General features: G+C 39.4%; 1 protein-coding gene across 1 annotated transcript in view; it reads right to left on the bottom strand.

The window, feature by feature from the left end:
* The window catches only part of RELN (reelin), a 277,609-nt gene that overhangs the window by 160,377 nt on the left and 103,309 nt on the right, over nt 1-13,923 (bottom strand). The window contains exon 4 of the mRNA XM_063396915.1: nt 5,225-5,295. Coding sequence (XP_063252985.1) covers nt 5,225-5,295 — 71 coding nt within the window. The remainder of the gene's footprint in view (nt 1-5,224; nt 5,296-13,923) is intronic.

Genomic DNA, 13,923 nt, shown 5'->3' with positions numbered 1-13,923 from the left:
CAGTCAAACTGGAAGCATGAGAATCTTGAGGAAGCTAATGGGGAATTCAAAAGTCAATGGGGACATTGTGGGGCTCTCTGTCAATGGGATGAAGGCATCTTTTGGTGTAAAAGGTTAAATTTTTCTGTGGATGAAGTAAGGCTACTGAAAGATTAGGCTAATTTAAATACACCGCTTTTTGGTTAAACTGGAAGGGAGGGAAATATGAAAGAAGTGGGAAGGGAATGTCATTTCTAGAAACTGGAATGTGAGGAGGAAAGAAACAATTTGTTGGTGGTCTTGTCAGTAAAAAAATAAGAAGCAAAATCATTAAACATGGTAATAGTCAACTGTTAAGTAACACTAGTTCCCATTCAGATAAAAAGAGCAAGCATAAGGCAGATTAAACACGTCCCAAAAAACATGCATTTGTACTATTGACACCCATATTCCATAGAGTTCTGGGGTCAAGACTGTGTACAGGTATAGGTAAAAAATGCGGCATAAGAAAATATTATAAAAACTCACTAAAAAAATATTCTTCTGTTTTTTCTCAGAACCCTGAACTTTGTGGGTTTTTAAATATAAAGGGAAACTGAATTACAGAAACACAACTGCCCACATGCTCCCAGGCAAACAGCATGCTCAGAGCTCTACAGCCAGGGGCCATTAGCTGTTGCTCACCAATTCATGACAAATGAGGTATGGAGAGAAGTATCTTCTGTTTTGCAGATTATGAAGTCTAACCTCCTTGTCATTAGCAGCCAGATGAAGATTTAAAAAATGGAAATTATGCTTTTATTTAGACTCCCTCCAATACTTTCTCTCTATTGGCAAACAAAGTTGCAATTGAGTGATAGATGTTGAGCATCCCCTAGGGAGTCAGTGAGTTGTCCCAGGGCTGCGTTATTCTTGCTGACACCTGAACTGAGGAGCTTTACACCAGCTCTATAGTCCAGTCCTCTGCTCTGTAAAATACTGCTCTGAAAGCTTGTAAAATACAAGCCTGAGATCCTGAAATTTCTTTTGCATTTTTTTCCAGAATGTTCCTAAATTTTACAAGGTACAAAACATACCTTAAAGGTCTTGTACAAACATTCAGGCAAAAGTTTTCAAATAAAAGAGAGACTGGTTGAATTCTCAGGATTTGCTTTCACTATGGAGATATCTGACAGACTATAGAGGGGTCTCTTTAAAAAGGAAACCCAGTCCTGTAATCTGTGGCATTGACCATGAGATTGCATAAAATTCTGGGAATTATGCAGAAGGGCATGATATTGCACTGTGGGAACAGCTTCTTCCATCTTTTCCATCTCTTAGGTTTTACTGTTCTGAGATTCTCTGCTAGTCAGTCAGAGCTAAACTATACACAAATCTCCCAGTACGGTCCTTTTTCCAAAGAATGGTGCTACTGATTTAAGTTACAGTGCACCAGGGAAAAGGCCTCCTTAACTGACATCACCTGACTTGGTGTGGTAAAGGCAGGCGGGGTTGTGCACCACAAGCTCTTCCTCTCAGCAAAAGTTTTATTTTCCTGCAGATCTAAACTCTTCTAGGTTCTACTGTGCAATGCAGCCAGTTCTGATGTCTTGTCAGCTCCATTTTAATTATGCCACTGTTTATTAATGAGTGATTTTTGTTCTACTCAAATCAAAAATAAGTATGAATCAACATGCACAATACTAAGTTTACCTTGTTTTCCATTTATTTTACTATTACATAAATGAGCTAAATATATGGCTTATTAAATATATATTTTACTGGCAAGAATATCATCAGTCTTTATGATCCCTATTTATCCTTAAAAGTATTTACAAGACATCTACCTTTTCTAGCTTCTCTTATACAGTTTTTGTTTGGTTGGGTTTTTTCCTGTTTGTGCTAGATTAACTTTTTCTATGATAATTTTTATGTCTCCTTTCTGAAATATAATTCTCATACAATTTAAAGCTTACATCAGTTCTCAAACATCTCCCTAGCTTCCTAAAATACGTATTATGTTCTGAACACAGAGCTTTTAAAGCAATTATTTTACTTTCTTTGGTGCTTTTCCCTATGGCATCATTTTTTGCTCCATTTACATTATACATATGGCATTGCCATCCCTTAACACTATCCTTTATCATCCTCTAATTCTCTTCAAAATATAAGAAACCATTTCCTTTCACTGCACAAATTCCATTAACTCTACTAGGATTTATTAATGTACATCTGAGGGTGGACAGCCACAGCGACCATGATTTTTGAGACTCCTTGCTACTTTCACATCTTCATGTATATCCTTTTTACTAGACATTAGAAAGATGGATATCACCTCTGGTGAACATACTTATTAAGATGTCCCATAATAAATCTATGAAGTTGCCCTGTGGTTTTACTTTTCTTTACTTAATATGTCACATCATTCAGTGCACTATTTCAGTATAGTAATGTTCAGGCTAGAAACAGACTATAAAACCTCATTGATGTCAATCAACCCTGCTGTTTTGCATATATATTAATATGATATTTGCATCTAAATAAATTCACTAATTCACAAAGAATCCTTTGTTTACATTAGTGGTGTTGATGAAAATGGAATAAATGAAGTAAGGTCTACTTCAAAGAAAACCTCTTTTCTTTGAATAGGAAAATTAATTCTAATAGTATAAGGATGGTAATAGTATGCAATGGTTAGAGACTAATGCAGTGCACACTGTGCTGAAGAAATTAGAACCAAAAGGCAGAGGAGAGGCTGGTGCTGGAAAGGGTGGGAGCAAGGCTAATGGGCAATGCAGTGGTTGAATATCTAAGTCACGGAAATGGTGTCTGAGCTAGGAAACCAAGGGGAGAAAAGTCATGGTGAGGATTAAAATGAGGGAGAAGAGCCAAGAGAACAACAGAGGAGCTTGCACATCAGTACTGCAGGGAAATCTGATCAGTGCTACAGCTGTCATAGGCTGTCCTCTGCTCACAGAGCAGCACCTCTGGGTGATCCTTGCCTAAGCCAAATCCAGTGGTTGCAGAGGTCCTGCAGTGACAATACATGTTTTGGGGATGATAAATCCAGGATGCCTCTGAAGTGACTGTGTATAAAGCAAAGAGAACTGCTGGGAAAATCACAGGAAACACAAAAGTTATAAGGATGTGGGAGACTGTGACAAGTTGGGGAAGCTGAAGGCCCCTTTAGGGCGCTGATGCAGGACATGGTTCTCAGTGGCTGGATGGAAGGAGCAGGCAGCAAAGGGATTGTCACAGCTGAGCAGCCTGTGGGACATCTCAGCATCCTTTCTTCTCTGCATATAACCAATATCCAAATTCTATTTTCTGCTTGTTCTGCAGAGTTCCTCTGAACTCAGGGACAGCACCCAGTAACATAAGGACTTACTTATGTTCTAACCAACATAAGTGTTGCTAAAATGTTGATCTGAGGTTAAGTTGTGCTCCAAAATTGCAGAACTGTAAAGCAGAGAGGGGTGAAAGAATAAAAGTGTCTTTTGTCAGCTCTCCCAGTAAAATCTTAGTGAACAGAATGTCTGAAGGATTGTCAAGTCTGTATAGATGGATATCTATCTGCTTGTCTCTGTTTACCAGGGTATTTTCTTCTAGCAGGGAGAAATCTTGTTGCTTTGTCCATATTCTCCTTGACCATGTTGCTAATTCTGACACTGACAGTCACGTATTTCCATTCAGCTTGCTTGTGCACAGCTGCCACCATCCTGGCCACTGCCAGCCCTTTGTCACTGCCATCAGTATGACTCCCACTTCCCTCCCCCTTCCTTACCTGTTCTGGCTTCTCCAGACTGTCCTTGGCTGTTGTGTGCTCACTCTACAGTTATGTCTTGGAGAATTTAATCTGTTTATGAGGTTTTTGGTAATTTTATTCTGATTACCCTGCATATTCCTTTTTCCACTCTTAACTCACATCCATCCAGCAAGCAGCCTGTATGGGATACCCTCCCCACCCCCCTCAGCACATCCCAAATGTGATCCTGCCAACACTTCCATTCCCCATGCACCAGTCACTCAAACACTACAGTTTCACACTCCCATTATAGGTGCACAATTACCTCCTGTTAATTTCTCCAGATGTTCTTCCTTCCCCACAGCAAAAACGTGTCTGGCCCAATCACTTTCCATCCAGATCACCACAACACTCCCTTCTCATTGCCAGAACTGTGTTACATATGTACAATTCCTCCAAAGTATAACTAACATCCTAGCCTGCTAGCTGGCATTTTTTCACCTCTCTGAATCCCTCTTCCTACTTCCATTGAACTACAACAAAAGTGAAAACTAAAATATTGAAGTTGAAAGTTGAAGTATTTTTCCCTTATTATCACAGAGCTACTATTGATACCTGATATGAATAACTCAATTTATCCTCCTGGAAATTATTTCAACAGCTTTTATTCCAAAGGCCATATTCCTAAACTCATAGAAAAAACCCCAATCTTATAGCTCTAATGTCCCCAAGAGATAAGTTTCATGGGATTTTCTCTTGTATGTTAATATGACAACACATTTCCCATTTTAAAATCCTTATTTTAAATCATTTGGCCCATGTTTCATTGTTTCTTTTCACATGGAAATACCACTGGAATTTTACTGATATAACTGGAAATTGTTTTCTGTCCTGTACCAAAAATTATGGATATCTTCTTTACTTCTCACTGTCTTAATGAAGCAGGTCCAAAGCAAAGTACTGTTTGTAAATAACAGATGACAACAGGACATTTATTTTTTAGGTTATTCATCAAAAGGGTAAGCTGTGAAAACAATTAGATTTTTAAAGTTTGTGCAAGTCAAACATTTTGTTTAGTTATAAAAATGATCAAATGTTGCATGTGACAGGCAAAAATTCAATGGCCTACTTTCACAAAATGGGAAGGCAGATCTTTCACAAGGACATGTGTGAGCTAGATAGTAAACAAAGCTTTTGCTGCAGCCGTTTTGCTTCAAGTTAATACAGTGAGGGTTAAAACTCAGCTCATGGTTCTGACAGAAAAGAAATGTTACCAATTACAGGCTGATTTCAGGCATGTGCATAATGCTACATCAAGTTTTGTATATTCCCCGACACTTAGCAGAGAGGAAAAGTGGGATTCTGGAAGTATGAAACCAAAGAAACTCAGTTTCAAGAATGTAAACAAGATTCTGATATGAGGTTTTCTACAGAATAGCTTTCATGAAGAGTAACATTGACATACAGGTACAATGGAAAACCACATTTGCCAGATATTTTTAGAATTTTGGAGACTCTTACCTCCCTGTTCACACAGCTGTTGTGCTAAGGCGTCCTTGAATATGACTTGGCCCCTATGAGTAGCTGTAGCCCTGTGAACATAAAAAAGACAACAATAAATAATATAAACTTATTTATACATGTTTATGTATATGTATATTTTTATGCATGACTAATCAAATCAGAAGTCCCATTCTGCTTTTTTTCTGTGTTCTTCTTTTTGTACTCTTCCAAATTTATAGAATAATTTGCAGTGAATATTTTGTGCATAGCAAAAGAAAATTCCTAAATCAAAATGGCTGGGTTGGTAACAAAAACCACTGGCATGTAATGAAGGATGTCTTTGACATATATCTGTAGCTGCACATAGAGTTGCTATATTTGAGGCCTCAAAAGTTTTGTCTAAAGAATAATTAATTCCCATTAGTGACCCACAGCTAGAAGATCTGTAATGTACCACAAAACTTGTCATTCTGTTTCCTCGTGATCAGGTAGAAATACAATGCAATGTGATTTGTTTCTGTCTTACACAGCTCTCATGCTAGTAATCATTTTTCTTTCTTTCCAGTTGCTCGTTTAATCCCTCTTTTCCAAGTGCAGTACTTCACAACATCAGTTTTGTCTCAGAGATTTCAGAACCATTCAGAATTTGCAATTGTTGTATTTGAAGTCTGATTTCTCTCAGCCGAAGTTCTTCCAAGATCTGTCTAGACTCACACACATTCTCCATACATGGCCTTTAGCCTTTCTCTAATTAACATTAATGGGCTCAGTATAGATCCACATGAAGTCCTTGAAATAGCCTCTCAGTTCAACAGCAAGATGTTGAAAGCCACTTTGTGAGTGCAGTTTCTCAGCCAGCAGTGTGCCCTCTCTAATGGATCATGCCTAGCTTGCCTATGAAATTTCAGAAAAGACCAGAAAGGAATGGTGTGAAAATGAAAGCCAAAATGCATTATATTTTTCTTGGCTACTAGGCCAGTTACCCTGAAAAGGAAGAAGAATAAAAGTAACACATCTATTACTAAATCTTTCATATGCAGTGGATCCTCAGGGTAAAAACCATCTTCAAACTCTCAGAGTACAAACAGGAGTGAATGAAATCTTCTCTGGGATCTTCTTTGCTTTCTGTACATGTAGGAAAGCTCTATTTACACCAGTGTGTGTCCTGAAATGTAAAACTATGGTCACTTGATGCTCCTAGGGCTTTTAGACACTCTCTTCCTCTGCCTGAGGAAGGAGAGCTGTGTTGTCGTTTCCATCTTGGGCTTTCAGAGGCAGAGGCAAAGCTGGAACCTTGCCTCACCTGACAGCAGGAGTATCTTGGCCACAGTCCCAGGGTCACATTACCAGTGTGAGGTCTTGGTTGCACTCCCTGCCATGTGCCCCATTGAAATTACTTCAGCATTTTCAGTACTTTCATAAAATACAGCAGAACTTCATGCTATAGTTCTACATTAGCGTTTCTATATCTGCTGACAAGACCAGTGACCCTGGTAAGAACAGAGTAAAACAAAACAAAATACACTGCTCCAGCACATAAAGACAAGAGAGTTGAGGCTTTAGGTGTCATATAAAAATATGAATTAAAGTCTTTGTTTAAGCTCTGTTGTGATGAATACACACAAAACTATGATTAGTACATATACCTCTGCAATCTAACACGTCATTGTATTTAGTCATGCAAGTCAGAATTGGACCAAAACATCTCCGAAATCAAACATGTGCCCAGATTTCTTTAGAAGGATGGGGTATGATGGCTTTCCCTGGCAGCTGAAATGGCAGGGCATGCCACAGCCAGCCTTATGGCCAATGCAGCACCATCAGACACGTTTTGCATACGTGTTTCAGCGTGGGAATTCCCTGCATTGAGCTTCCCTGGCTCAACATATGACAAAAAGCCACACCTAAGGCTCAGAAGGTATTTTGTACAACAGTTCTATACCCCAAGCTGTCAGGATGGAACAGAGGACTCTTTGCAGACAGTGGGAAAGTGGGAAAACAAAAACTTTTGTTAGCAGTGGACCAGGACTTCAGAGATGCTGTTTGTGCAACAGCCCAGGATACAATTCAGAACGTACACAACAATGATGGCAACCAGAGCATTCCTTTATGAGGCAGAGAAGAGCAAACTCTTGGAACACAGACCACATGCAGAGGAGAGCTTGAGTATGTGTCTGAATGCAAACAAATACCAAGTAATACCAATAAAAACAAACTCTGTACTGTTTACTGGATCTCTGCATGCGTGTGAGAAAAAGGAGACTTGGGCAGAGGGCCAGCAACCAGTTGAATGATCGGCATCTCTCTGTGTCTGTCATCCCTTGCTTGATAATGCAGACTAGGAGCCAATTATTGCTGTTCCATAGCAGGAGTGATCTGCACCCTGGGGACAGGAGTGCAGTGCAGGAGGGCTCTGCTTGCTGCAGTGTGTGCTCACATCAGATTTATCCTGCCATGGGCTTAAGCACCAACAGTGCAGCCTCAGAGACTTGTTAAGGGTGTTGCTACTGCACTTTACCAGAATTATCTGCTCCATTTTCTCTGTATTTATGCTTTATTAATGGAGCAAATGAAAATAATGCAGTACAATTATGCAGGAACTGAGCCACTGCTGGAAAGAAATTCAAAATATACTTTTACTGTATTGAACTTTCTTTGTTGCTGATGTTCCTACCTGATGGGTGAGGTTCACAGAACAGGGTCATGAATTTGGATTCTTTTCTTATAAAGACATGTAACATATCCAAACTCATTTGAATTCCTATATTCACACTCCAGTGTAAAAACTACATAATATTTATGATAATTATTACAAAAATAATACTGGCGATGCTTGAAAGTGACTCTACTAAAGAAAGAAAATTATTCAACTGTTACCTCTGGGGTTTTTATATACGTATATATATCCAGTAACTGAATGTTGTGCTTTTTTGAAAAGCTTCTATATTGTCTTAAATGTAGTTAAATATTGCTTAGAGGAAGGGCACTTATTAACTACTATTTGGTTTTACTTCACACCAGTCTATAGTCCCACTCTGACATTGTCTGCTATTTATTCCCAGCTAAAGGGCAAGTGTCTAATCGGATCTAATGTGTCAGTCAGCCAAAAGGCAAGATGCATGTTCCATATGTCCCCAGAGACAATTCCAAGTAGGAATTATCTTTCCAAAGGGATGAGAAATAAAAGAAAAATGGAAGAGAACAGGAACACTCTGACATGGTAAGTGAGAGCTTTGAAAGAAAAACAACTTAGAGGTAATAAGGTTCCTCTTTTTATTAACCTCACTCTTCCATTAGCCTAGATGTATTTGTGTGCTTGGGGCTATGCAAGAGGGGATGGACTGCTTACAGAGGAATAAAGAGGTCTGAACACAAAAAGATGACATCAGATGCCAAGGCTCACTGGCAGCTCAAGGCATTGCTAACCCCATACTTCAATTATAGCAATTTTTAAAAGAATTTTCCTTCCTAAAACACTACTATTTGAGTTGAAAAAAGTACTTGAGTTGAAATCAGATGACAATAAGGACTTCCAGATTATCAGTCACCAAAAAAAAAAAAAAAAAAAAACCAACAAAAACAAAAACAAAAAAACTTGCTGATTCTCTACTTAAACTATTTATAATCCATGTCACCTGTGAAATGGGGCTTGAAGTGCCACCCTACTCAAGTGCCAAGGAGCTGAAAAACACTGCAAGTGCCGTATTGCCAGCTCCTCTGAACACAGCCATAGTAGCATCAATTTGTCTCCTGTGTGATGACACAAATCATTCCAGGTGATGTGGGAGGAACAGAGACACTCCCACACGGCAGAGTCCTCCCTCCCTCCTGCTGCTGACTGGCTGCAGCAGGCTGAGCTGTGCATCCAAGAGCAGGGTACCAGGCCTGGGCCTTCCTCTGGAGCTCTTATGTGCTCTGGGGCTCACATGCTCGGTGCTCCTTCTGCCCTTGCACAGATGCTTGGCCATCTGCACCTTTTCCTGGTGAGGGAGAGAGGGCACTGGGACAAATTCATGTGAGAGGGGCTTCCGAAAGGCTCTGCAGTAAAATACCTCATCTCATGATGCACCAGAAAGGGTTTTCTACAGGATCAAAGAAAAGGAGGTCATTTCTTACCTGCACTAGCAGAGTTTAACCTTGTGCCAGCTACTAATGTTTCATGACTGCTTCTACTTAAGGAAATTCAGGGTCACATCCACAACAGTGGCTCCAGTAAATCAGGAAGTGACCATATGAAGCAGAGATTGGTCTTCCCCAATCCCAGTGGTGCCCCTGAAATCAGGTCTGATGTCAGCACAGTCTGTGTTGCTTCCCCACCACTGTGGGGGACACAGGTGATGCTGGGCAAGTTATGAGCCTGAGCTGGAGCAGAAAATAATGCAGATCCAATGATTGCTGCTGGCATTTTGTGTTGAAGTGTCTCATAGTTCACATTGGCTTCACATGGATTGCTAACATGCTCTTGTTAACAGGTTGCATTTTAAAGAGGCTGTTGGGTGTTTTGGCTCAGAAGAGCACAGGCAGGTGGCTTTGTGGGACTGACCCTTGTGTGCTGCCTCTGCTGCCTGGCTGTGCCAGCTCCATCTGTGGAAAGGATGCACAGCCACACTACCCAGAGGTGGATAGTTGCCCTCCTTATGAATATAAATGGGTTTATTTTTAATACATTGTTAAATTTGCATGATCATCTCTGTGGGGTGGTCTTGTTTGGCCCACTGTCTTTAAAAAGATATTCTTCCCCAGTACGTTCTGGAACACAAGGCTGTGCTGTGCACAGCCTTTCATGGTGGGAGTGTGAACCATTTTCTTCCAGTGCCCTGCAAAGATGGTTTCTTGACCATTTACTCTGGTGGCAGCAGGTGAGGTCAGGCTGGGGTACATTTTGGATTGTGTTTCCTATCAGGGCTGGAACCTTCAGTGACAATTTCTTCAAGGCACAGAGCACTCGTGGCTGCTGATCCAGAAGGCACTTGGGTGGGAGGCTTCATCTACTGGTTAAATGCCTCCAAGTTGTTATTTCAGTTTTCACTTGACATGCAAGTTCAGTCTAATTAAAGCAGCAGAGATGAGATCTGTGTGTTCTGAAATACACATTTTGACTCTGCTTTTCTCTCCCTGTCCCCAATGGTTTCCTCACTGAGATGTTACAGAGAAAGTCATCAGTCCTGACCATATTCAGCTGAAATTGCCAGGGAGATTTGGCAAGTAAGATGCAATTACTTATACAGACGTTTGTTCAGGAGACTGGAATTAGCACACTTGCCCTAAAAACCTCAATCAGAGGTGAAAATTCTTCAGGGGGAAAGCACTAAAATGGCCAACAAAAGCCAAGGGGTGTGCTAGAGGGCAAAGAACAATAATTTCATTTGGGGCAACTGCCCTGAGCTGAAGTTTGTGGTTCACAAGAATAAATTATGCTCATAACTTATTTCATGGGTGAGGCTTCACATAGGGTAAATGCAAGAGGAACAAGTGCCACCTGGCTTTGTCTTTTGTCTGAATTTATCTCTGGGGACAGCACATGCGGGGAAAAGCACTCAACTCATCCCAAAGGTTGATTAAAGACTCATTCAATAAACATTTAGGGACTTTCTTTAAACATGATTTAAATAAAACAAATATTCTTAAATAGAAAATAAATGAGAAGGGCCTACAGAAATTTCATTCCAGTACCTGAAAGGAAAGATGGAGAGGGACTTCTTAAAAGAGCATATGGTAACAGGAGAAGAGGGAATTACTCAGACTGAAAGAGGGCAGGTTTAAAATAGACATTAGGAATTAAATCTTTACTGTGGGAGTGGTGAGGCACTGGAACAGGCAGGCCATTCTGTGATTCTATTCTAGATTCTATAATTATAATCCATATTATAGAGGATGGATCTGAGACTGCAACACTGGAAACAGAGGAGTGCACAGGCACCTCCAGCTTCTACATGTTCCAATTTATAATAACCTTTTTTTAATTGTCCTAAAGAACATCAGACTTTTATTTGGTTGCAAGGTGCATGTATAAAAGATGGCTACAACATAACAATGTATATACCTTATAAAAGAGGTAAAAAGTAAGACTTACCATTTAAAACTGTATATAAACACTTTCATTTTCCTTTCTCTTCTGTCTCAGAAAAAAAAATGTAAGTTTTTTGAAAATTCTGTCCGGTTTTATATGATTAGAATGATTAGAGCTTCTTGCTAACTGAAATCAGATTATGACAATACTTTCTTCTCAGCTACAGGAAATCCAACATTTTCATTAGTATTTTGCATTGTGTGATTATAAAGAAAAGCAAATTCTACTTTTTCTGTACTTGAAATGAAGGGTTATTGCAGTGGCAACTGCCAAGCAGAGAGCTGATATAAATAATAGAACAAGCATCCATTGTCTCTCTACTGACACAGTGCCAACAACTAGGTCCCTGCTTTCCACCTTTTTCAGTCTTTGGGAGAAGACTCTGTCCTTGTTTTAGGTTTTGCAATCTGTTGTACTTTATTATTTAGTGAAACATTGATTGGATGAACTTCAGGTTTTTAATGCATTGAATGTTTATAGCTATTTGAAATGTATATTTAACCCTAAGCTAACGAATACATTAATTTTTGGTATAAAAAATTACTGCTTTTCCTGAACTTTGCTTATGTAGTCTTTTAAAGCCTACATTCAATGAAGATATTATTAATCGCCTAAGTTATCCTTCAAGAACAACAAAACCTTGGTTGTTTCTGGTATGAAATGTTGCAGTTACCGCAGGTTTTAAAATTCTTGAAATCTCCACATGAGCACAGAGGTATTGAGTAAATGGACTTGCAGTATGGTTCTACAGTGACCCTTTTCTTAATAAAATGTACTAATTCAGTTTGGCAATGCTGATCAACTGGGGGGAGTTCAGCAGAGGCCACAAAGATGGTCTGGGCTGGAGCATGAACTCTGTGAGGAGAAACTGAGGGAGCAGGGCTCATTCAGCCTGCAGAAAAGATGATTTTGAGGGGACATGGCAGCAGCCACCAAAGGAACTTGTGCAGTTCCTCTCTGTCATGGCTGCATTTTAAAATCAGACTGGATTAAAGTCCTGAGCAACCTGGTCTGGCCCTACTTTGAGCAGGATTTTGGACTAAAGACCTCCCGAGATCCCTTCCAGTCTGCATTTAACTGCAGAACCATCATTCTAAGGTTTTGTATATCTGGTAAAAGCAAAGAAATGAAAGCAAGGTTTGCATCTAATCAGATTAATCATTATCTGAGAACTGATTTTCACAGAAAAAAAGAATTAACCAGTTCATTATGTTTAACACTTCGCATAAATATCTGTGATATTGATTCTCCCTAATCATGAACTTATGGCTGGGTATCTCACACTATTCAACCAGAAGTGCCAAAGGTTTTACATGATCTCAGAAAATCAGGAGTTTAAAGGTAGTTGGTGCTCTTGGATTTTACGTTTTTAAATGAAAACTCATAATAAATAATATACTCAGCTAGCACAGTGAAAACTTCAAAAGATTTAAAATTAAAAAGAAAAATCTGAAACAGATTTTTCTTTTGAGATGCTGGGATGAAAACAACATTAATTTTAAAAGATCCTAAATAATGGGAAAAAGGATTACTTTAATGTCACCTTTTCAGTTCACTGCTTTCATGCCACCTGTACTCACTATCCATTTCCTAATTAAGGTTTCCCCAGTCTGCTCTATCCTCATTTAGCTGACCACTGCTCCCAAAGGACATTGCCAATAGCTATGGATAAGCTGGACCACATAAAAATCTAGAACCTTATCCCCTGTATTTGCTTTACAACCCCCACAAAGAAACCTTAAATAGCCAAATTTATTCCCTTCTTTAAAAACAACTAATTTCAATATTAATTACAGATATGTAACTGGTGCATCCACAATGTGCAAGCTAGCTTGCAAGGGAAGGATAAAACCTGCCTCTTTAGTCTAATGCTAGAAAGTAATACATCAAAAATCAGAATTTCCACAGACTGCACCCCACAGCACATGGGGCAGGTTTGCCTTCCTAAAGTTTTACCAAACACTGAAATATTACATTCCTTGTCTAATGTTTCTTTGCACTCTTCTCACCAACCTAAATGTTTTCAGAGGACTGAAAAACAAATGAAACATGGTAATCTTTCACAGACTGATCAAAATTAAACTAAGAAGGAACCTGATATAGTTTTTAGTGAAGAATTGTTATTCTTACTGTGAGTATGGTGAACCTCTGGAAAACATGCAGGGTCACTAATCATACAAAGGACAGTTATTTCTCCTGCACGGTTTTTAATTTTCATCTAGATTTATGAGTTGGAAGAAAGCATATATCCCTGAAGACAATACTAGCTTACAAATAGAAATAGGCAGGTGAAATATTGCCTTATGAGAGTAATTAATTCCATCAGCCACTGGAAAAAAAATGAAAAATCTGTGAAGTATCACAGAACTCCAGACAAAAGCAGCAGGTGGACTGGCATCATGTACACAGCTTAAACTGGAGAGATGATGGTGTGGAGCCCCTGGCAGGAGCTGGTTGCACTAGAGAAGGGTAGGAGGTTATTTTGGGACCTTAGAGGTATTGAAGGCAAGATTGAGATGAAGTGTGAGAGCCCCTGGAAATATTGTGGTGGGGATGCTATTAGGGTTTACTGTCCAAAGACTTAGGAAACTTGGATTCGTGGATCCTGCTGCTCACAGTATAGTTTGGCCTTTCTTCAACACAGACT

This window comes from Prinia subflava, chromosome 4 (genome assembly GCF_021018805.1).
Source record: "Prinia subflava isolate CZ2003 ecotype Zambia chromosome 4, Cam_Psub_1.2, whole genome shotgun sequence".
In the NCBI taxonomy this organism is placed as follows: domain Eukaryota; kingdom Metazoa; phylum Chordata; class Aves; order Passeriformes; family Cisticolidae; genus Prinia; species Prinia subflava.
The sequence above is the reverse complement of the archived record's forward strand: the minus strand, read 5'-3'. Positions and strand labels throughout refer to the sequence as shown.